We start from the raw sequence: 25,212 nt of genomic DNA, 5'->3' as shown, positions 1-25,212 counted from the left end.
CAGCATGGTTGGCTCAGGAATTCTGGGAGTTGAAGTCTACAAGTCATAAAAGAACCAAGATTCCCCACCCCTGCCCTATAGCATTCTGGACAACTCCAGTGTTGGAACACTCACAACTTCTGGAGGCAAGTCGTTCCACTGATTAATTGTTCTAACTGTCAGGAAATTTCACCTTAGTTCTAGGTTGGTTTCCCTCCTTGGAAAAGTTCCATCCATTACTTCTTGCTCTGCCTTTGGGTGCTTTGGAGAATAGGTTGACCCCCCACACACCCCTTCTTTGTGGCAGTCGTTCAAATAGTGGAAGACTGTTATCAGGTCACTCCCTAGTCCAGGGGTAGGCAACCTTGGCTCTTTTATGACTCGTGGACTTCAACTCCCAGAATTCCTCAGCCAGCATGGCTGGCTGAGGAATTCTGGGAATTGAAGTCCACGAGTCATAAAAGAGCCAAGGTTGCCTACCCCTGCAGCCTAGTCCTTCTCTTCATTAGCTTAAACAATTCCCATAATTGGGGCTGGAGTGTGCGTATGAGGGAAGCGCGAGATGAGGAAACCTGGTGCAAATACTTGACAAAGCGAGAGCAAGCGGAGCTGTCACTGTTGCTGCTGCTGCTGCTCCCACCCAGAGCGAAGAGCCCCGCGCGCTCGTTCCTCTCTTCGAATTCGCTCCTGGGTGGGCGGAACCCGCCGGAGGGGCGGGGTCAGGAGGCGGAAGAGCGCGCCGGCGCTTTACGACAGGCCCTCCCTCGGTTTACGGCAGGGCTTCTGAGGGGAAGGCGTGAGGGGCGCTCAGCCTCTCCGAGGGCGGGAGGGGCGCGGCTGGTTTCCCGCCTTTTGCTCTTCTCCCCGGGCGTGTGAAGGAGCGCGGCAGGCATGGTGAGTGTGTGGGAACGGTGGCTTGACCGTCCTCCCTCACCGGCGGCGGCGGCGGTGGATGGGACGGCCTTCCCTTACCTGGCACTCTCCCGGTCCTGGTGGTGCCAGCCGGGGAATCCTGGGGATTGTAGTCCCAGCACGCCTGGACGGGCGCCGGATGCTGAGGAAGGCGCAACACCGAAATAAGCCACCTTGTCAAGAGGGGTTTGCTTTGCCTGGGGGCTGGGAGGGAGGGAGGGTCGGGGAACCCTTATCCCCCCCGTTTGTCAATAGCCACCCTCCCCCTCCAAAGCCCAGGAGACTTGTTCCACCCTCCTTAGGCCATCGCTGTGGTGTTCTCCTAATAGCAGAACCTAAATGGAGCTAAAAAGAAGAATTTGATTGAGAATCATCGGGGGGGGGGGAAGCTGCCCTCTCCCTGAGGATGTTCAGTGCTGTTTAACTACTATTGCCCATGATTTTGAATGTGGATGAATATCCTAGCCTGCCTGTTATCACTGATTCCTGCCTGACTCAATGAGGACAATGGTTACATTTTTATCCTGCCTTTTATATATAGTTTTGATCAACTCCACACAGTGAACATACATAATACTCTTTCCTCCTCCTGTTTTCCCTACAACCATCACTACCTGTGAAATGGGTTGGGCTGAGAGAGAGCAAATAATAATAATAATAAGTACCAATAGTAATAGGCTCCTTAGGTGCAATCCCAAAACAACTGGAGCACCACTTGAACACCATTGGCATTGACAAATTCGCTATTAATCAATTGCAAAAGGCGGCCTTATTAGGAACTGCTTCCATCCTGCCACGATATCTGTAATACCATCAAACATCCACATCTGCCTATCCCAGGTCCTGGGTAAGGACTCGATAGGTGGACAAAATGCCAAATCCAGTCTGAACATCTGGCTGACTGTGCGATGATCGATAATAATAATAAAGTTGGAAGGGACCTTAGAGGTCATCTAGTCCAACCCCCTGCTCAGGCAGGAAACCCTACACCATTTCGGACAAATGGCTGTCCAGTCTCTTCTTAAAAACTTCCAGTGTTTGGAGCATTTACTGCTTCTGGAGGCAGGTTGTTCCACTGATTAATTGTTCTCATTGTCAGGAAGTTTCTCCGTAGTTCTAGGTTGCTTCTCTCCTTGATTAGTTTCCACCCATAGCTTCTTGTCCTGCCTTCAGGTGTTTTGGAAAATAGCTTGATTCCCTCTTCTTTCTGGCAGCCCCTGAGATATTGGAATATTGCTATCATGTCCCCCCTTGTCCTTCTCTTTGTTAAACTAGACATACCCAATTCTAGCAACCGTTCCTTATAAGTTTTAGCCTCCAGTCCCCTAATCATCTTTGTTGACTCAAAGTACCACCCAGCTGGCTTTCATTGGCTAAAGTGAAACTAGAACTTGCAGTCTCCTGATGATTGGCCCAAAGTCATCCAACTGGCTTTCATTAGGTAAGGTGGGACTAGAACTCAGTCTCCTTGTGATTGGCCCACCCAGCTGGCTTTCATTAGGTAAGGTGGGACTAGAACTCACAGTCTCCTGGTGATTGGCCCAAAGTCACCCAGCTGGCTTTCTTAGCTAAGGTGGGACTAGAATTCATGGTCTCCTTGTGATTGACCCAATGTTACCTAGCCGGCTTTCATGTCTAAGGGAGATCTAAAGTTCATAAGTACCTGCAGGACCATTTTTTTCTACTAAATCACCCATTCAGGCTGCCTGGAAGAAGCATTTGGATACATTCCTTTTCTATGAAGTAAGGTATATAGAGTTCAACATTGTTGGACCGACCGTCTTCCCTTACACATAAGATTTGTTCTGTCCATTCCAATGTTACAGAATGGAATAGATTAGTGTTCAGCTCAGCCAATATTATTACTGAATAATACTGTGGCTAAAAAGCAATCACTAGTAGAACCTGTAGAACTTATTAATTGCTAAAATTAAGCCATCTCCAACAGCTGGTAAATTTAAACGTAGCTATAGCTACCTTTACTTTTCTTGGTCGTAGTATAAGAATGGCTTGTCATTGCATTTATTTATTTTAAAGTTATTACTGTCCATCAAAAGACTCAGGCAACTTAAAAATTAAAGAAGTTCAATATCCATCCACTACTTCCCTCAATCTCTTAAGGTTTCCACAGCAACTACAGTTATTTTAATCAATAATATTCTCCTATCTCACCTTCAGATGTATGCTAGGCAATACGGGGTTTTCTATTGGCTTTATAGACCACAGTCTTAAAAGGTTTTTTTCCCCTTGAATTTCTGCATATCCTTTAGGAATGCTTCTTTCAACTTACCAGTCTATTTCATACCCTTGGTTTTTCTTGGGGTGGACTTCAAAATAAGAATACCAAATCTGGGCTGTAAAATCTGGTTGCTTCAGGGAGTAAAGAGAGTTTTCTATATTTCTTTGCTGTCATTTGATGGGATGACTGTCTGAACTTTGTAGCCATAACTGAAGCACTAACCAGGTTAAACCTTAACTAATTTTTCAGCACCTAGTCAAGGTCAGCTAGGTGCTGCCATCTGCTGGGCTATTAACTAAAACTTAGTTAATTCACAGTTACTGTGTCAAAGGTTCTCCATCATCCAGATAGAGTTGTCAAAGTTGTGTCATGACAACTGGACTACTTGTTGGTTCAAAATATTTCATTTCTTATCCAAGTAGCTTCTTTAGTCTGGGCAAGTTGGCCAGGGGACCAAATATATGTCTTCCAAGGAGGTTTCATTTATCGTCTAACCTGGATAGGCTCATTAGGTGAGTAGGCAGAGAGTCGTTAGGGTAAAGCAGGGGTAGGCAACCTTGGCTCTTTTATGACTCGTGGACTTCAACTCCCAGAATTCCTGAGCCAGCATGGCTGACGGGTATTCTGGGAGTTGAAGTCCATGAGTCATAAAAGAGCCAAGGTTGCCTAACCCTGGGGTAAAGGATTTAAGAGTTGAAACTACTCAACTACTCTCAACTACTCTGTGCCTACTTACCTAATGAAGTTATCCAGATTAGGTAAGAAATGAAACCTCCCCGGAGGACATATATAAGATCCCCCTAACCAATTTGCTCAGACTGAAAAAGCTACTTGGATAAGCAGTGAAATGTTTCAAACCAATAAGAAGTTCAGTTGCCATGACTCAACTTCCAGATCATGGTTGCTGTGTGTGTATGTGTGCAAGATTTGGGAGATTGGTAGTGTGAGAACATATTAAAAATGTCTGTTGGAAATATAGTACATAATGTGTTTGGTTTCCAATCCCAGGTTTAGTCCCTATGTCCTGTTTGTGAATACCTGGATATCACAGAGTTCTTGGAGAGTCTAGGCCAGGGGTAGGCAACCCTGGCTCTTTTATGACTCATGGACTTCAACTCCCAGAATTCCTGAGCCAGCACAGCTGGCTCAGGAATTCTGGGAGTTGAAGTCCACGAGTCATAAAAGAGCCAAGGTTGCCTACCCCTGGTTTAGGCAAAGGTGGCATAATTTGAATGACTACAATGTGCTGCACATGTAAGTGATAGTTTTGAAAACTATTTAGAACCTTCCATACATAATGTATCCAATTTTCCTCTAGTTGTAGCTCAGATGATATTGTAACAGTGGTCATATCACATGCATCGGAGTGCTACTGTGATGCCAGGCAGAATTAAAAGTGCTGGCATTAATTTATAGCTTTAAACCTGTAATTCACTTCTTCTTGTGCCATATCTGTTATTGGACGTTGGCAATCATGTTGGCGATCATGTTTTTATCAGCAGCCGCACGAAAAAGTGCTGCTGAGTTTTGTCCAAACCAGTCCCTTAGATTTTGAAGCCATATAATTCATTTGGATCCATGATATTTCAAGGACTCTCTACGGATTGTGCTTTTATTCATCTTTGGAAGCGACACTTGCAAATACACTGTATAAATCTATAAGGTTAGCAGGGGAGGGCACACAGTCCATCATTCAAGATAAGATGGCTAGCACCATCTCTGGCAGCATTTTAAAAGGGCATTAAATGCATTTTTTCTCTTTGTCTTTCATTTTTAAAATGCTTTATTTGTTGCTGATAAATATTTGAACTTGCATTTTACTTAAAGTGATGATTTTAAAATTATTTATATGTCAGAGTTCTTTATAATTGAATACTGAATTTTACTATTTTATATTTTTAAATATTTTGGAGAAACTATGCTCTTGAAAAAGTGGGTAAAATATATTAAACAAAATTCAGGTGTATCATCTGCTAGATACAATAGAGCTGCAGTATTCTCAAGGTACCGGTATTAGCCAAAATCTTTTAAGAGTAAAATTCAAAGCCCCAAACTGATTGCATTTGCACAACTCCCAAAGTTATTCTATTTTACCCTCACTGAAAAGAACTAGACACTACATACATAAAATCTATTGAAATAATGGAACTTCATTCTACTAACTTTTAGATATAAATTATTTCCCATTTAGGACTTTTGAGTAGCTGTGTCATGTGTCTGATTAACGAAACACTTCAAAGAACTTTCAGGCATTTTTTTTAGCCTAAAGAGCCTTTATTAGTATTACAGAGATGTCAGCACGGCATGGTGGAAATGCTAAGATCTGAATTTCCCTTCCTCTGCACATAACATTCCAGGCATTTCCCCTCCCCTATTTTGGGGTCATGATTCACATCTTCCAATTTACTTGGAGGGCAAAGATTCACTTCCATTTCTTTTTCCAGGGCTTTCCTTATATTCTCCCCTTTCACTGTCAACTGATTTAACTCTAAAAATACCAGACAGTTCTGCATATATTGGTTGAGAGACCCAGGCCACCTACACACCCTTCCTTTAAGTGTTTCTGGTGTGGACAAGAAGGATATTGAGCGGCCACCTGTCCAGTCCTCTACCTCTGACTACAGAGCAGACCTGGGAAGATCCACAGTAATTGGAAGTGAATGGTTTAGGAAACCCAGTTGTAGACTTCTGATAGTTTTCATCCTGGGGCAGGAGAGGCATCTAATGGCACATGGTTGTGAGAATCGCACATCTAAGCCATTGAATACCTTTTTATTTAAGGAAAGCCGTTTTCTGCTGTGCTATAATACTTGATAAAAAAAAACTACAATGATATAATCTTAGCAGTGTTGCCTATCATTTCTGATATAATTTCAAATACAGGTTATTAACTCACATGAGTAATAAGCATTTCCCATGAGACTGCCTAAACATATAAATGACAATTACCTGTAGAACATTTATGGCTTAAAATTAATAACCTTGATGGCTCGCTGGTATTATTTTGGAAAAGATAAAATCATTTTTATATATACAGTGAAAGAACTGTTGAGATTATGTTCTTAAGTCTGAGTACCTTAATTCATGAATTATTGATAGATATCTGAAATTTAATGAGTATATTGTGAAATATCAGTGACGAGAAATAAACAAAAATCTTCCTAGGAACAATATTTTGTTTGTTTTTTAAAATGCGATTGTATTCAGCTGGAATAAAAATAATTAAGATTTCTGAGAACTTTTAAGAGGAATTTCTTATACCTATGCAGTTATTCCAATACAGAACAATTAAACTGATTGTCTAGCTCAGTGGTTCTCAACCTTTCTAATGCCGTGACCCCATAATACAGTTCCCCATGTTGTGGTGACCCCCAAGTGGGTGTGGCCACCAATAAGAGGGAGTAGGACAGCTAGGGAGAAGGGAAAAAATGGCAGACAGCGTGGTTTGGCGACCCCCGTGAAATGGTCATTCGACCCCAAATGGGGTCCCGACCCACAGGTTGAGAACCACTGGTCTAGCTCTCAGTTATGTTTGCACCCCAGATTTGCTCCAAAGGGTTGGTAGAAGAGACAAAGTAAAATCCCACTGGTGAAGTTATTCATTACAGTACCTATATAAGATTGGAAATTGACATAATACAAGTTTCTGAATTATAGAATATTTCTGTCAGTCAAAAAGGAATGAACAAATGCAAAAATGTTTTGTGTCCTAGTTTTTTAAAAAAAGTATTCATGTTTTACTACCCATATAAATCTAGGTTTCATGATGTCTTCCCTAATGTCTCTGTCTGTCTGTCTGTCTGTCTGTCTGTCACACACACACACACACACACACACACACACCAACTGAAGACCTCTATAATGTTTAAGCGATCTCTTGTCTCATACGTATATTTGGTTACACTTTTATATATTCAGAAAATCCTTTTCACTGATACGTAAGTATCCAAGCATAATGTTCTGAAGTTAATATTTTTTTCATTTTATGGTATTCCTTTTTTCCTTTCTTTTAGGCTGGTACTATGATAGTAGTTGGCCTGACAATAGCTGCTGCTGGTTATGCAGGTTTGTAGTTGGAAAGCTTGCTTTATTTCAGTTTGTGTTAAATATGTATCCTATAATGGATAGTAGTAATACAGTCTAGTGTTGGGAAGCATAGGCGTCTACAGGGGTATTTTGGATGGTTTAATAAACAGAAAGACAGTGGTTCTTGTAGATGGCTTCAGTGGCACTATTTCTTGCTGAATATTGCTAATTATTTGATACAATTAATTTCATATCACATTTGTTATTCTGCTGCTTTTAAGTTTAAAACAGATCTCATAAATGTAGGTTCACATATTGCAGAAAACACTGATTTGCTAACCATAGTTTATTGGCTGGCTCAACATTTGCTAAGTATGGTTCACGTAGCCATGCTACATTACGGCTTAATGTAATTTGTACATTGGCTCTGCATGACTTCATCTGTTTGAATTACATCTGTATTATTGGACATAATTCTGCATAGGGCTTGCACATGAAAATTTGGAGTTTGGACCAAAATGATTTTAAATATTGTTAACACCTTCACCAGGATGAGGAATATCAACTAAATGCTCTAGTCTAGGGAATTACTTAAATGACAGCAATTTATCAACATGGCAATAAATTGTCGAGCTTCAAAAGAGAGGATGGATTCTCAGTTCACTACCTGTGCTTATAACCTATATGAAAACTCTCTCAGAATTTGTCATCACATCAGAGGAAGCTGATCCCCAGGTTATGGGGCTTTCCAGTCTTGTGGGGCAAGGTCATATTTGGAATGCTGATAAAGTACCACAAGACTTTTTGCAAAAGGACCATTATGAAGGGGACAGTCCATTTATAAAATGTCTACTATGAAAGCTATGGACAGTCACAAAACTTGATAAAACTAAAAGCATTAATGACACTCGTGAAACTTCATTCATCCCACTGACTTTAGTCTTTTTCAAGACCATTTTTTAAACTGATGTTCCCTCACCCTGCACACTTCCCTGGGTTAGGAGTTTCTCTAAGTCTATCTTAGATACGTTATCCTCTCATTAACAATGCCACCGCTGTCTTTGTATCAATAAATTACTCAAAACATGATTTTCTGAAAGGAATACTATAGTTAAAGACCATCTGCCTTGCTCTTTCGTTTCTGCTGCCCAAACATAACACACAAATGATGCTTTAAGAGATGTGCTGTTTAGTATCCTTGTGCTTAATTTACATTTCTTATTGTTGACTTTGTGAAATTCTTAAAATAGATTGCCTTTTTAAAAAAATTGCTGTAGTAAATTCTAAATCCTTTAGAGTAGAATTTGAATTGTGCCAAGCAGAGGGAAAAATAATTGAGCGTGGTGAATGCAGCCCTTCCTGGGATTTAGTAACCTGAGTGATGTATGGAGGAAGAAATAAATCCTTTCAGTGGGATAGAAAGTACTGGACCTCTGTTTACACCAGTGGTTCTCAACCTGTGGGTCAGGACCCATTTGGGGTCGAACGACCATTTCACGGGGGTCGCCAAACAAGGCAGTCCGTCATTTTTTTCCCCTTTTCCTTCCTGTGCTACTCCCTCTTATTCTATTGGCTTTTGAAAGCCAGTAGAATAGACTCTCTTGAATAGAGTCTAATTCTATTGGCTTTCAAAAGCCAATAGGAATTGTCCAGGCTGTCTCTGCCCTGCTGAGCCCGCCAAAAGTCCCATTCTGCAAACGGTGCTGCAAGTTGTCTGCAGCAAAGGCGAGCTGTCTGGAAGTTTCCACCGCTCCCTGCTGAGCAACTATTAAAAATGTAAGTAAAAGAGGACCAGGGGTGGGAGGTGGGAGGCCGGCGGGCACAGGGAGGATTGCTGGCGCGCGTGGGGCCTGGCGGATGCCTTACCTCCCTTGGGCTGGGCCAGCTGGTGGCCCAGCCGGTGGTCGGCCTGCGCCATCTCTGCCGCTTGCCAGCTACGCCTCGGCCGGCACGGGGCGGCACCACGCATGTGCGGCGCTCCCGGGCAGGGAAAGTCCTCGACTTACAACCGGTTGGGTAGTCCTCAACTTACGACCAGTTGGGTAGTCCTCGACTTACGACCGGTTGGGGGTCGCGGCATTAAAAAGGTTGAGAACCACTGGTTTACACTCCCTTCAGCCTATTGCAATAGTAGGAAGCTTCTGTGGAAGCATTACATTTTATCCTGGGATGGTCTAGTTGCGTCTACAAGTTCTGCAGATCTCACTCTAAATAGCTGAAGTGGAATCTTTCTTTTCCTTTCCTTCCAGGTCGCTATGCGCTGCAAGCATTGAAGCAAATGGAACCACAAGTAAAGCAAACTTTGCAATCTCTGCCAAAAACTGTGAGTTTGTTTTTTTTTCTCAGTATTCTTTTGCAGCAATATCATTTTCTTCTTTGCTTACCGTGGGACATTAGACAGAAACAGTTCAATACTTAGGATTACGAGATCCCAGATTTGCCCATTATAAGCCTTATGCTTATTGGTATGCAACTGAATTGAAAATTTTTGTCTCATGCTAGGAAAAAATGATTAGTTGGTGTGATGAACTAAGCCCAGTGGGAAGACATTAAAAGTAAGAAATTGTGTTGCCTCTTCTACTTCTTGGCAATGCTGTATGTATTTGGATGATGTATTTTGTTCTATTTGTCACAATTAGGTGATGGGCGTCTTTAATTTCTTATTCGTAGCATTGCATAATGCTTTTGTAATAACAATGTATTTTATTTTCAGGCCTTCAGTGGCTATTACAGAGGTGGATTCGAAAGCAAAATGAACAAGCGGGAAGCTGCCTTAATATTAGGAGTGAGGTAAAATTAAAATTAAAAATCACAGGAGTATTTTCCAGGGAAAACCGCATAAGAAAAAGAATGGGAAACATGTTAGTTGGCATGATTTTTGTAGCTATGATTTGAACATAAAAAGCTTTTGGTATAGGCTGTAACTCTCTGATCAGAACATAACAGCCAATTTTACGTTCAGTATTGTTAATGACAGGATCTCCAAGATAGTGATTGGAGATAGGGTGGATGCCAGGTTTTCAGATCCCTCTAGAACAGGGCTTTTCAACCTTTTTACCGATTGTACCACTTTTAGGATATGGCAATATTCGAGTACCACCTAGCAAGGTGTCAAAAACTTGATGACCAAAATAAAAACCTGTTCAAAGTTGCTGGTGGCCAAGTGCTAAGGCAGGACTTCCTTTCCTCCCTCCCTTTCCTGCCTCCCTTTTTCTCATTCCCATCTCATTCTGAAGGAAGAATTTGAATCCCCCCCCCCCATATTTTCCCTCTTCCATATATTGATTAAACAAGGAAAGGCCTCCAGAGACAGAAAAGACAAGCTGCTGAGTGAACTAGCTTAAAAAGGCACATTCCCCTTTAAGAATTAGCTACTGGCTAGAAAGGAAAGTGAAGAGCTTAGCCGGCACTTAAGGAAGAAAAAAAAATTGTAAGTACTGGCTGTAGGCTAAGGCAGCCTCCCCAAATGGCTCCATTCATAAGTAAAGGAATGCTACAGGCAAAATCCATTTAGGAGAAAAATACTTCAAAATCCCTTGCATCAAAACTTACAGCTAACAACAGCAGAGCATTAGAAGCTAACACCATCAGCCAAACAGAAATTGCCAAACACTCCTTAAGAACACAAAGCCCTCATTGCACAAATCCCAGAACTTCAAAGTCACAAAAGCACACAAGAATCCTTCCTCTCTCCATCTCCTTCCCTCCTCTGTGCCTCACCTCCAGCCATTGCTGCCTTTTTTCATTCCTCTTGGAGGGTGACCCCTCCCCCACTGCATTTCTTGCCTGTTTGCTGCTACCAGCACAGGTGGCTACCACAGCAGTTGTAGATCTGCTCATGACCAGCCTGCTTGATCTCCTCTCCCCCCACCCTCCCCCTTCTTCTTTCCCCTTCAGTGCAGCTGACTCTGCATCCGCCCAAGGTTGCTGCTTTTCTCTCCCTCTCTTGCCCAAACTGCCTCCTTTTATAGCCTTTCCTGTCTCTGCCTCTCCTCCTCCTTTCTCATGGGGGAGGGTGAGCCAGAAGTGAGCCTGGGGCCTTTGCAGCTCCAGAGGACTCTCTCACTGCAAGTCCTTGCCTGTGCTGGCTCTTTCCCTCCCCCACTACACTTGGCTAGGTAGGGCTGTGTACCACCTGCCACTCATTAATGTACCACAAGTGGTACGGGTACCACCACTTGAAAAGCCCTGCTCTAGAATAGCACTAGCAATAGCACTTAGACTTATATGTAGCACTTAAAGCCGTGGTGGGGCAGTGGTTAGAATGCAGTATTGCATGCTAACTCTGCTGACTGTCAGTAGTTTGTTCCTGACTGGCTCAAGGTTGACTCAACCGTCCATCCTTCTGAGGACTGGTAAAATGAGGACCCAGATTGTTGGGGGGCAATATGCTGACTCTGTAAACCGCTTAGAGCTGTAAAGCACTATGAAGCGGTATATAAGTTTTAAGTGTTATTGCTATATGCCACTTCATAGTGTTTTACAGCATACTCTAAGCGATTTACAGAGTCAGCATATTGCCCCCAACCATCTGGTCCCCATTTTACTGACCTCCGAAGGATGCAATGCTGAATCAACCTTGAGCTGGTCAGGATCGAACTCCTAGCAGTTGGCAATTAGCCTGCAATACTGCATTTTAACCACTGCACCATCATGGCTCCCTAAAAGTTTGAATGCTGTTTTCTCAGGCAAACAGATTTGTCATATTTGTAATTCACCCAGCCAATTAGGCAAAGAAGTTCAGTAACTGGGTGATGTAATGAGGGATCTGATTTTTTTTTTTTTTACTATCCTAATAAGACAAACAATGGGGGAGGGGAGGGGATACTTCTGTGTGTAATTGCAGAACAATCAGAATAAGCCATTTGTGTTTCTTGCTAGATTATCACAAAAAAAAAATAAGATTATGTAGCTTGGAAATATCTCTTAAGCATACTGTAAATTTCAGAATATCCTTCCTCCTAATAGTCATTCTGTGAAATGAGGGAGTGAAGTGAAATAGGTGCAATAATCTGGTGTTTTTAATAATAATCTGTCTGATTTTGAATATTTTTCCTAGTTATAAATTATCTAATTTAAAAAAAACTATTAGTCCTACAGCTAACAAAGCAAAAATCAGAGAAGCTCACAGAAGAATCATGCTTTTGAATCATCCTGATAAAGGTAAACCAGAAGATGTTAATACGTTAAATGGCTATCTGTGGGCTGCATGGAAAAAAATTAAGAATTGAATTTAGGCATTTTCAGTTCTGTTTTCCTAATTTTGTTATTTGAAAGTGGTGCATGCACACAGGGAAAAATGAAAATTTTCTGATAAGCATGACAAGCTATTGTTTCAGTACCACTTCTAATGTAGTTAAAGGTTTTTGTATGGACCATTTTATTATTGAAATGACTAGAATGTTTTATTATTTTGAATATTCAGTTCACTGATTACATATATTTCATTTACCAGAACAATGGCATAATTTCTATATTGTGAACATGACAACCATATTTTCCTCTTTACCAGGTGGGTCTCCTTATGTTGCAGCCAAAATTAATGAAGCTAAGGATTTACTGGAAAGTCAAGCTAAGAAATGAAAACTCATCATTGATTTAACAATTAGAATATATTTTCAAAATAACCCAAAGAAAATTGACAAATGAAGCTGTCATACACGCCAAAAGGATATTGTTTTGATGTAGGGCATATCCTCCTCTGTGGTTATTTTCAGAAATTAATGTCAAGCACAACTTCTGATGCACTTCTGATGAAGTGCAAGTTTGTACAGAACCAGTTAATCAGATAGTAATATCTGAAATTCAGTTATCGTTTTAGATTAAAAAAATTAGCAGGATAAATGTGGACGTGAAGATTCTGCTGAAAACATCTTTTGAGGCTTAATAATATTTTGAAGTAATTTATTTCTCAGCTGAGAACAGTTGTATTATTTTATCATAGAATTATGGTTCAGTATTCTTCAAAAGTGATTTTTTATTACCATGATTGCTGAGCAATAAAATTCTTACAGTATTTCTTTATATGACTGCATAAAAAAGTGTTGTTATAGAACAGTCGCTCTCATAAGCTGGACTATACCTTCCTGCGGGCCAAACAGCCATTCATGAATGAGAACCAAGTTGGTAGCCTCCCAACTTTCTAACAGAGCTTTCAAAATAAGAATTTTCAATTCTTCATACTAAGAAAAACTTAAGATTTATTTCTGAATAATGGCTGCTGCCTTTGTGAATATTTGAAGAGGATCAAAACAAAAAGGGAAAAAACTAGGCTTGAAGCTGTCATGGATTTTAAGAATCCAAGTATTAAGTGTTGTGAATAATGTTTCTGATGTATACTAGAATATTTTCCCCCTTTAAATGAGGGGGGAAACGGTTCTATTGGGCTTTTTAATTGATTTTGTGGCTTCTAAAATGATGTTCTTTGATTTAAGGCTTCTGTAGTTTACAGAACATGTTGCTCAACCTACTCTGGAAGCTGTATGCTTTTTTCAAACTTTTTTTTTATCTTGGAGGTTCCCTAATTTGTTACCCAGATCAACTCGAGTTGTGTGATCCATCATTGACTGTAATTAGAGCAGGAAGCTCTATAGAACAGATCTTGGAATTCTGCGTTTGAGTGAGTAGTTCGGGCAATTTTTATGCGGGATTCTAGTAGGGAAGACTATGAAGTACTTGGAGGTGACAGATTCATCTAGAGATGATTATATTACTATATTCCACTTTTTAGGCAGAATTCAAGACACAGCATCAACAATCTTAAATATAAATACAGGAAATTATAGATTTTTTCCCCCCAAGGGGGTCTGGAGAAATTTAGGAAGCAAGGGAAACAGGGCATCTGAGCAATTTTGTCTTCTTCCTGGTACCATATTCCTGTAGTATGGCTATGGTATTTGCCTACCTGTTGAAATATAGGAAGAATTACAACGACAGAAAATGTGAACAAACTATCTCCAGTAATTAGAAAGGGTGAAAGAAGACAGAATAATTCTGTGAAAGAGCACTGAGAACAAGGAGAGAGATATGGCAAGCATTAGGAGAATGGGAGAATATTACACATAAGATCAAGCGATAAAACACTAAACCAGAGTTCCTCAATCTTTCCAGCCTGGTGGCCTGGCACGGGAGAGGGAGGAGTTGAGTGGTAGGTGCATAGCTCCATTTGTGCAAATGGTGCGCTCGCCCTCCACTCACACAAATGGAACTTCGCATGCAAGGGGAGGATGTTCGCACTCGTGGGTGAAGCTCCACTCGCACAAGTGGTGCGCACGAAGCTCCATTCACCTGAATGGAGCTTACTTTCTGCTCACATCAGTGGAGCTTCACACACAAGCGGGCTTATCTGCCGCTTATACAAGTGGAACTTCACACGCCTGCACTTGCCCATTTCTCCCGTGGCCCCGATTTGAACAAGCCATGTCTCAGGGGTCAAGGATTCCTGCACTAAACTATATACCACACTGCCCCCCATACTGCCCCTGCTCCACCCCTGCCCCCACCCACCACAGGGCCACCTCCACAGGCCACCACAGATCATCCAGGCAGCCCAGCAGTGCCATGGCGGCTACGCCCTCCACCCCTGCCCTGCATCATGTTTGCGACGGGACGCAAGGGTGGAGTCTTGTCACCATTGCCTTGCTGACATGTCCTTGGCTGCGCTGCTCCAGGCACCAATGCCTGGGGATGACTCTCCTCCTGGGCTGCTGGTCTGGAGGCGGCCGCAGGGGGAGGCAGGGCTGGGGCGACAGCACGTATGCTCACAGAGAGGGCTCCGAGTGCCTCTGGCACTCTTGCCATAGGTTCGCCACCATTGCTATATACTGAATCTGGACTTGCTATATGCCATTCTTTACCCCACAGATTTTCATTTTACGTGTGGAAGAAATTTAACCACATCTTTATTATAAAGGGATGGGGAATAGTCTCATTCGGTGAAAATTTGATCAGATCTCTCCATCAAAGCAACTATTTTAATAGACTTGAAGCTGAGCTGAAGCTGATGAAGATTAGCTAAAATGACTTTTTTTTTTTGCAGAGAACCTCCATAATTTTAAGATAGCAGAAATTTAATTGGGTGGCAATTCAGAGTAGGCATCTTAATGGATCACTAGCAGACTGTGTTTATAGAAATACAATCATTTTTTTTAAAAAAATGAGTGTGAATTTTAAAAATCCACTGTTACAAGCATCATTCACAGCTATAGGGAATGCTAAGCAACAAGTATGACCTAAAACAGGGGTGTCAAATGCCAGCCCACAGGCCAGGTGCATATAGCAAAAGATAAAAAGCAGATAAAAAGTAGGGGGCTGGACTAGAAGACCTCCAAGGTCCCTTCCAGCTCAGATTCTAGTCTAGTCTAGTCTGATATATTATGAGATATCTAATTAGAATGCCAGGATTTTTAGGATCAAAAATTTAAATCAGGGAGAGAATCCAATTGGAAATTGATTTTTATCATTTTTTTCCTAAATTGTCCTATTACTGCTATTTCTATGCAATAACCAGCAAAAGGAAAGACTTAGATCTGCAACTTAAATGAGGAACAATGTTGCCAGCTGCATAAACCTTTCAGAAAATGACATTAATATACTTTTCATTCAAAGGTAATGCCTCCATGAGAACTGATTTCCAACCCTTGTATAACAAATTAATAACTAGGAAATGTTTAAGGATCAACCAATGGAAGATCAAGGTTTATTTTTCTACCAGCATACAAAAACATATTGCACATCAAACAACCAAAAATAAAAATACTCTAAGGACTAACATATGTAGTTTATACAGAATAAACTTTCTGGAAATTGATCTTTTCAGTAGTTCTGGTTATCTTAATGGACATGACTAATTCAGAATTAAGTGTTTTAACTAAAGCTATGTTTGATTTTTAAATACTGTACAGTTTAATAAATAAATCAAACAAAGCCTCAATGTAGAACAGTCACTGCCAATGTCACCCAATATCCCTGCAGATTGAGAATTTAATAAATGTATTCCAGTGGTCTGCAGTTTTCCCCACTACATACAGCATTTAAAAAACATGTATTAAAACAGACCAGTTTCCAGACTAAACTAATGGAGAAATTACAATTCAGTGCAAAATATTTTAGACTGCATTTTTTCTAGTTTCCCTCAGGTGAAGAAGTGGTTGCATATTATTAAAAATGTAATAAAAGCAGCTAGTGCTTTCATAAAGTAGGTTATGTTAGGGATCCCCCCACATCTGTCATATTTTGAAAACAAAATAACGTTTCCTATAGCCAGCAATTTGTTTTTATTTAAATGTTACATATACTATTCTCAAGGCACATCTGATGATATTTATAACACAGTAGGTGTCAAAAGTATGTTCAACATTGGATTTTTTTTTCAGGATCCCTCCCTGTTGTTTTCCAAAATGGAGGAACTGAAAGTGCGGTGTCAAGACTCGCAATCCATATTCTATCTTTGGCAAGCTTATACAAGCACTATTGTAAAATGTAATGTAAAAGAACTGTAAACTAGGAACTCTTGTTTATGAAACGCCATTCAACACAGCTTCTTCCTGTTTATTCCCATCTTCTTGTATAGTATTAGGCTTTTCCTCAGGACTATGCTGCTCCTTGGAAGATTCAGTCTCAGAAACCACTGCCGGGCCATTTACTGCTTTTTCAGAAAGGCCAACCTCTTCAATCACATCTTTCACCTTTTAAAGGAAAAAAAAAAAAAAGACTTGGTGACGAAAGAACTGTGAATCATTAAACCATAATTAATACCCGTCCGCCCCAATTTCAGACCGTAAGAAAATCCGCAAAAGGCATTAATTTTAGAAGGATGATTACATGAACATTTTTTGTTATACCCAGTTATCTATTGTACCTATTTACTTAAATTATTCTTAAAATCCAGTTGAAAACACTTGTCCAGGGGTAGGCAACCTTGGCTCTTTTACGACTTGTGGACTTCAATTCCCAGAATTCCTGAGCCAGCCATGCACTTGTCAAATGAGCAAGGTAGGTAATTATTTCCAAACACAAGCTGCATTCTTGCCTTAGGCTGCCATTCTTAGAAAGCTGGAAAATGTGATTAGGGCAAGGTATTCTTAACAGAAGTTGTCTCAATTTGCTAATACACTTCTAACAAGAATTTTCCTATTTTTATATTGCCCTGCAAACTGTCAGACCTTTTTCAGTACCTACAGGTAGATATGGTAATTTAATCCTGGAAGTAATTTCATAGATGGATATTATTTAAAGGCAACAGTTTCCCTATCCAGTTGTGTCCGATTCATCTCTGTTTGTTAGCCAAAGGAGCCAGCACTGTCCAAAGATCTTTCCCTGGCCAGCATGATGACATACCACAGTGCAGGCTGTACGGCAAAAACACGGAACGCTGTTGCCTTCCCACCAAAGTGGGGCCTATTTATCTACCAGGTCGCTCTGTCATGTGGCATTTGAGACTTGAACCCAGGCTGTCCATTTTCCAGCTGGCCACCTCAGCTTCTTAACCACTGAGCCCCCTCTAGCTAGGCATTAGTTTGTTCTTTTAGGTTTCTTACCGTTTCCTTCTTGTTTTTACCCAGTGTTTCCTTTGGGAGGTTTCTTTGTCTACTCTGAGATTCTGCTCTTGATATATAATCAGCAACTGTAACTGTGAGGAGAAAAATTCACAGACTTTTATGTTTAGAAGACATCCAACTCCTCATTGGATAAATTAAAATTTATCCTTTTACATTCCAAGACTCATATTATACAAACTTCAGTCGTATTTTGAGGCCCTCCCAAACAGAAAAACGTAATGATTAATCCTGAAGCTTCATACAGTTAATTTAAATATATGTTGACCTGTTTTTGCTTTTTTTTTTAAATACGTCACTTTCAAAATATTTTTGCCTTATTTATTATCAAAGAAGAACTCTACAACTTCCCTATGGCTTGCAGGGTTGTTTTTTTTTTTTTTTAAGGTATATTTAAAGGCACTGAAGAAGATTTGAAAGATGGTCAAGATTTTGAAAAGAACCCTGGAAAATGATTTTAAAAAACATGTTTTAGTCCAAATGGGTGATAGACTTGAGGCAGATGGACCAGAGCCCAAGGAGATATTTTAGAGAACCTTCTTAGATTTAAGAACATTTCTTCTGAAGTGAGAAAATGGGTAAGGAAAAATTGAAGTGGCATTAGCATCCCATCTTAACCATGAAAGCCAGCTGAGTGACTTTTGGCCCAACGCATCTCAGAGGGTTGTTGTCTTACACTTGGGCAGGAAAAATCAAAGAAACAAGTGAAGATCGGGTGAGACCCGGCTCAAAAACAGTAACTGTGAGAGGGATCTTGGGAGTCCTAGTGGACGATCACTTGACTATGAGCCAGCAGTGTGCAGCTGCCGCCAAAAAAGCTAATACAATCTTTGGTTGTATAAACAGAGGCATAGAATCAAGATCACACAAAGTAGTAGTACTGCTTTATAAAGCCCTAATAAGATCACACCTGGAATACTGCAGCCAATTTTGGTAAACATATCACAAAAAAGATGTTGAGAGATTGTAAAAAATTCAGAGAAGAGCAACTAAGATGATCAGAGGCCAGGAGACCAAAACATACGAAGAACGGCTGCGGAACTTCGGTTTGGATAGTCTAAAGAAAAGAAGAAATAGGGGAGACATGATAGCAGCGTTCCAGTATCTGAGGGGCTGCCACAAGGCAGAAGGGGCCAGGTTGTTCACCAGAGCACCTGAAGGCAGGACAAGAAACAATGGTTGGAAACTGATCTAGGAGAGAAACAACCTGGAATTAAAGAGAAACTTCCTAACAGTGAGGACAATCAACCAGCGGAACAGCTTACCCCCAGAAATTGTGGGTGCTCCATCACTGGAGATTTTTAAGAAGAGACTAGACAATCACCTGTCTGAGATGGTGTAGGTTTTCCTGCCTAAGTGAGGGCTGGACTAGAAGACCTCCAAGGTCCCTTCCAGCTCTATTCTATTTTATTTGTGGGAAAAACAGGAGGAGGAAGGCGTATTGCACATGTTTTGTTTATGTATTTAATTTATTGGCCACCCATCTTACCATAGGGTAGGGGTGTCAAACTCAATTTCATTGAGGGCTGCATCAGCATTGCAGTTGCCCTGGGGGGGGGGTGTGGTGGCCAGAGCCAGCTCTACATCGTTCGCGTCAAGGGTGCCTGTGGGAACCTGGGCAGGAGTGGGACAGATCTGAGGGTCTCTGGCAGAAGGTGGGACCGGGGCAAGCGCCAAGGCATGGTGCATTTCTTCATTCCTCACAAAGGGTGACACCTCCCCAGCATGCACCCAGGGGGCGGGGCTGACGCAGCAGGGGCTGGTTTCTTGCTGTTTTCAGACAGCCTTGTGGAGCTAAGACTGAATGTGTTTCAGCATAGATGGCCATCACAAAATTGTACATTGGCTCCCAGCCGGCCTGGGCCAGGGCCAAGGCACCGGGGGCCATTCCCTCACTGTTTCCAGGATGGCTTCGCAGGCCACATGAAATCATTTGCGGGCTGCATCTGGCCCCCGGACCTTGTGTTTGACATGTCTGCCATAGGGTAACTCTGGGCGGCTTAAAAGGATGAACCTATACACCATACAAATCAAATACTATAAATATATAAATATTTTAACTCTAACTAAAAGATCAGGAGGGAGTAGGATGGAGGGGCGCGAGGGGAGGTGGGATCTGATATTTATGAACCACCCCCAATGTGAAGCCCCTCCCCACTGGAGCCCCAAACCAATTGGTGGAATCAGGTTTTTAAGCTCTTGCAGAAGGTTAGGAGGATTGGAGCCAACCTCCCCACCTTAAGTGATTTGTAATAATAATGAAAACAGTATACAAATAAATAAAAATCTTAAAATAATTAACTAAATGCTTTTCTTTTTCTTTTTTTTTTTTTTTAGAGAAAAATATCCTTAGGACAGGGAGTACTGTGGCTTGTTTTTTTCTTTTGACTCCATATAGCAGCTATATTTTCCAATATGGTGTATTGGAAAAGAATTGGGGAAGAGGTATTAAAAATGAGTTGTGTGTGATGAATAAGAAGGTGTAACTAATAAACAAATTCACGTGGCCAAAAATGTGCAGCATATCTGAAAATAGTTCCCAGCAACGGCTGTCATTATCTCTCAGAATTTAAGATTAATTGATCAAAAACATACTACCTTAATTTGTTAAAGATCCCTATTAGTATAGTACTTTTGATTGCTATATTTCTCCAGTGAAGTCATACAGCAGTTCTCCAGAATTAAAGTGAAACCATTGGAAGCAGATCGAGAAAGCAATTTTTAATTATCCATCAAAGGATTTTTGTGGTTAACTGATCAAGATCATGTGTCTATTATTCTATAGCATTTTGTAGTGTAAAATTCATTTCCTTTTAATTTTTAATTGTACTAACTAAACTGTTCACAAGCCTTTGAACTCCACAGAAACATTAATGTTCTTGAACTTAACATATGCAAGGTATTTATAAATGCAACAAACATGGATTATTCTAGAAATTAAAATTTGTACTTTTAAGTTGTTAGTACTTATTTAAAGATGCATCAAACCACAATGGCAGACAGAGCATGCAACTATTTTTTGCTTTACTGCAGTTGTATGATTTCCGTTGTCCTCCAAATACCGATCATATTAATTCAAAATATGAGACAGGCAAATAGCATGCAAATAATTTCATGTTTTATTGCAGTACTAATAAGCTAACCAGCATTCCTACTAACAAGTAGTTGCCAGAAATGAGCACCACCAGGAGTGTTGCTTTTCATTATGGCATATATTGCCACTCTGACATCTAGAAATCATTCTGTTTTAATGGTGCTTACACTGGGAGCATGACACTAATGTTAGTTACTGGAACATGAGTAACTAGTAATTTCTCAACCTGTAGTCTGTTATTAAGTAATTATTATTTACAAGAGGCACTTTACACGCTTCAGAGGTACACAAACGGTAGACATGGAGCATTCCTTCATGCTTGTGACCTGAGATGGGCCACCTTTCCACTTAAGTTACCTGGCTGTCTATCTTCTGCCTGACCCCTGAAGCGACGCCTGCGACTACGATTGCGTCGCTGGGTTTTTTTGTCTCTATCATCTGCAATTGCAAAGTTGAGGCATGAACCATCTTACAGATGAATATTTTTTTCTCAGCACAAAGCACAAAGAAAAAAACCCTATTTCACACTTGCAAACAGAGTAGCAACAGTATAAGACCATGTTTAAATTGGTATTATGTTGATACCAAAAGTTAAACACTGGCTCAAGGAATCGGTTCCCCATCTTATTAGAAATGTTTGTTTGATGTACTTTGCATAAACTAGTATCACGAAATGGCAGTTTTGGAATGCTGAGAGACACCCACGTCAAATAAGTCCTACTGACTTTTAAAGGTATCTGGGATCAGAGGAATAAGAAATCTAGGTACGTTGCATGACTTCAATTACTTTTAATTCAGTTAAATCCACAAATTTAAGCAACAAAACCACTCAGGCCCTACCAAAGATAAAATGGATGTTACGTTTACATTTATTTATTTATTTATTCTAAACAGGATTTCAAAATCCTCAAGACTAAATCAACTTTGCATTTCACGGTGGGTGAAGTCTTGTTTTGTAAGACTTGGAACAAATGCTCCATTCTTCTAACACAGTGGTGTAAAATTGGCTGTGTTCATACCAAAAGGATTTTAATGCACTTATAAGAAAATGGCCTGGATGGATTCCACGTAGCCTCAAATGTTCTGGTTACATGTATGTGACATCTTCAATTATGCAAACAGTTAACACAACATTAAATTACAATTAGCGGGGTGACTATGAAAATGAAGAGTAATTGACTGTAATAGCACATTACAATTATACAAGTTTATTGGTATGGATCTTTTCAGTTTTGTTACAAGCGATTTACATACCTAAGCCATTTTCATTAACTGACGCCGTGTCAGATTCTGTCATCCCATCCATTAAGGCAGCGTCTTCATCAGTCCTCCGTCTGCGAGATCGCCTGCGTCGGTTAGTGGTGTGATGTGATTCACTTGCATCTGTGTCTGCAGTCTGGTCAGACTCTGTGTTATCAAGTAAGCTGTAAGGATTGCTGTCTGGGTCTTTCAGCACTAAAGTAACAAAAAGGAAAAAAGGCGAGAAGTGGCACATAAATCTGTGCTGTTTTCACCTACCATTTTAAGCAAAATGTTACGAGGGGTAACTAAGTACAAAGTAATCTAACCCAGAACATGCATACTAATCTGCTGAGCAACCTACGAAAAATCTGAAACATTCTTGAAAGCTGAGAATATTACTCTTGAAAGCAAAACAAAAGCTAAAGAGTAGATGGTACAGGCCTTTTTTTTTGGGGGGGGGTTATGGGCATCAAGGCCATTGCTTTAATTCTATCCTCCTAGTGGCAATTGTTTTTGTTCATAAATTTCCGGGTCTTTCTGGCGGCCTTTAAATTAGGATATAAATAAAGTGGGAAGAATATGCACATCCTAGCTACTGAAATTCTTTCCAGGGATGTCCATATGAGACATTTATCTGTATGCACACACTGGAAAATACAGGCAGGCTGCTTCAGCTTAGGGTTTGTGAGCAGGAGAGACTTCTTTGAATACAGAAGTTGGTAATATCCTAATGCAGCTGCCCAACTGTCCCCCAAGGAGGGGAAATTTTCTTGGAACGTTATCCTCCACTGTCCTAAGCTGGCTCGATCTACTTTCCAACTTGACCTTTGCTTTCCTGAATTGTCTCACAATATTAAGTTTGGTCCTGTTTGGTTCAGTTTTCGGACAGTCGTCTAATTGAGGGTCTGATGACAGAGTCTTGAGCCCATTTATAGAATTTCTTTCCGACAGTCCATTGGATGAGAAAGAATAAAATAGCAAAACAAAAGCATTCAAAAGTTCAAAGTTGCATAACCTCAGCGAATCAGGCCTAGGCGCATCTTAGTTTAGCCTTTTCTTTCTCGTGGCAATTGAGAAAGCACCAAGGGATGCTTGAAGCAGGTATAAAAATTCCCATGGTTGTTCACTGGTGGCAGGCTACCTTGAACTCAGAAATAACACTGAATCTTTCTGTTTTGTTTTGTTTTGACCAGTCTGCTCATTTCCCCTTAAAACTCGGTCCATACAAGTAGTTCTCAACATATGACTGGTTGCTTAGCACATAGCTAATAACCCTGATTAATGTTCCTTTTCCTTTTTCATTTGTTATCTTTTCATCTGCCCGTCAGGTCCCTCTATTAACCCACTTGCAACACTGTCCCCACCTCTTAGGCTATTTTCTGAAACATCTACAACCTTCTAAATCAGTGGAACAAGCTGCCTCCGGAAGCTGTGAATGCTCCAACACTGGACGTTTTTAAGAAGAGACTGGACAGCCATTTGCCTGAAATGGTATAGGGCAGGGGTAGGCAACCTTGGCTCTTTTATGACTCGTGGACTTCAACTCCCAGAATTCCTGAGCCTTGAAGTCCACGAGTCATAAAAGAGCCAAGATTGCCTACCCCTGGTATAGCGTTTCCTGCCTGAGCAGGGGGTTAGATTAGATGACCTCCAAGGTCCCTTCCAACATCAACATCATCATCCAGCAGGTGCCCAGGACGTATCTGCTTTTGCCTAAGATTAATTGAAAAGCTTTTCTGCTATCTTTTTCGGTAGACCTGGCAATCTAAGCTTGGCCTCCTGGACTAGACAATCCCATTTCCCAACATCAGTGACATCAACACGGACTCCCCACCGCCACCATCTGGCAACCTCTTCTGACTGGCTGAGAAGAAAAACGTGAAGCCCTCTGAAGAATTATTTGCATCTAATTACTTTTCTTTCTGATTCTGTGAATTGAGAGAATGGACTTGAAAGTGGCAGCAGTAGAACTACGTTTTTCTGGCATAAATTTGAAACACGTTGTCCATACCAGAACTGATAGATGACTTCCCACCTCGGGGGCCACCCCGGCCCCGGCCCCCGGAAACGCTACGTCTTCCTCCTGGTGGACGCCTTCGGCTGTCGCGCTGGTGTAGGGCCTCCCTGTCTTCATCCCCTGCTAGGGACCAATCACTCAGTTCGTCTTTTCTTTCTGATTCCGTCTCAGAGGGATTAGACAGCTCAGAATTTGTTCCTTCGGGAAGAAAAGCGGAACCAGAAGAAATAAAAACATAAACCAGCAAAATATTTATAAAGGTCAAAATCGTGTCAAAGCCACAAAGGAATACCAAATGCAGTTCTCCCCACAGCGTAACAGGCATTTAGATTTACTGCTTTACAAAGAGGAAATTACATTCGGTATCTAGCAGGCTATACTTCTAACATCAGGACATTTGTTGCATCTGCAGCAGGTACTACTTAATCCAAAAGGTAGACTAGATGTGTTAGATGAGAAGTGATGCAATCCAAATTAGAAAACAATAAGTGCTAAGAGAGGTCAAAAGTATATGAAGGGTAGTTAAGAGCCAACATATTTTAAAGTCTACTGCTTTTAAGGAATGAGCCCTAGCTGTTTGTTAACTAGGCGATACTGGCAGCAGAAAAAATGCTCCCAAAACAAAGAATCACACATTAAGAGCTGTAGGTTCTACAACAGAATGTGATGTAGTCTGGATGGGTGAAATAGGTTCTATAAAACCTTTTAATAAAAGGTGCCCTGATTTTGTAAAATTTCATTTTCTGTCATGCATAAGACATTTCGAGATAATGAACCAGTGAACACTATTCATTATATTTCTGCTTCCAAACCTTCACTCCTTTTTCCTGAAATGTATGCAGAAGAGAAAAGCCAAAGAAAATGTTTCCTTCCTTAATCAGTTTCAAGACCCCAATGAAGACCCAGTAGAAAATTTCAGACCAAAATACCGTTCCAGATAACTGCGTGGCAATGGGGAGTCATTTACATAATTGGATTTATTATTCAAGATTCAAGACATTGGGCTGTTTATCCACATTCCAGTACTGTTGGTCTTGTATTGTGAACGGTCTATAGTGTTTAGTTAGTTATTATTTATTTATAACTTCTCTTAGCAAATTGTCTGATTTATTCAACTATAAATCATCAATGACTAGCAATCTAGGGA

General features: G+C 40.8%; 2 protein-coding genes across 5 annotated transcripts in view; one reads left to right on the top strand and one right to left on the bottom strand.

Moving 5' to 3' along the window:
* The first annotated feature begins 716 nt into the window (after nt 1-716).
* On the top strand, nt 717-16,693 carry DNAJC19 (DnaJ heat shock protein family (Hsp40) member C19). 3 transcript variants are annotated; one of them, XM_039355466.1, is made up of 8 exons: nt 717-873; nt 7,144-7,195; nt 9,406-9,479; nt 9,870-9,946; nt 12,249-12,319; nt 12,612-12,668; nt 13,672-13,775; nt 16,531-16,693. In XM_039355466.1, exons 1-7 carry the CDS (start codon nt 871-873, stop codon nt 13,773-13,775), a joined length of 438 nt encoding a protein of 145 aa, XP_039211400.1. In that variant the 5' UTR covers nt 717-870; the 3' UTR covers nt 16,531-16,693. The 3 variants fall into 3 exon arrangements, with proteins under 3 accessions (XP_039211400.1, XP_039211401.1, XP_039211402.1); XM_039355467.1 differs by lacking the exon at nt 12,612-12,668; XM_039355468.1 differs by lacking the exons at nt 12,612-12,668; nt 13,672-13,775; nt 16,531-16,693 and adding an exon at nt 12,669-13,182 and having other exon boundaries at nt 718-873.
* FXR1 (FMR1 autosomal homolog 1) overlaps nt 15,821-25,212 on the bottom strand; it is a 47,634-nt gene continuing 38,242 nt past the window's right edge. Inside the window, exons 13-17 of one of the 2 annotated variants that reach the window (XM_039355464.1) lie at nt 24,060-24,263; nt 22,061-22,261; nt 21,164-21,244; nt 17,695-17,786; nt 15,821-16,842 (exon numbers count right to left, since the gene is read on the bottom strand). In XM_039355464.1, coding sequence (XP_039211398.1) covers nt 16,672-16,842; nt 17,695-17,786; nt 21,164-21,244; nt 22,061-22,261; nt 24,060-24,263 — 749 coding nt within the window. In that variant the 3' untranslated portion in view covers nt 15,821-16,671. The remainder of the gene's footprint in view (nt 16,843-17,694; nt 17,787-21,163; nt 21,245-22,060; nt 22,262-24,059; nt 24,264-25,212) is intronic. The other variant, XM_039355465.1, reaches the window with a different exon arrangement.

The sequence above is a fragment of the Crotalus tigris genome, unplaced genomic scaffold (genome assembly GCF_016545835.1).
Source record: "Crotalus tigris isolate CLP2741 ecotype Arizona unplaced genomic scaffold, ASM1654583v1 scf7180000018690.2240587, whole genome shotgun sequence".
NCBI classification, from domain to species: Eukaryota; Metazoa; Chordata; class Lepidosauria; order Squamata; family Viperidae; genus Crotalus; species Crotalus tigris.
Note: the sequence above shows the minus strand (reverse complement) of the source record. Positions and strands in the feature narration are given on the sequence as shown.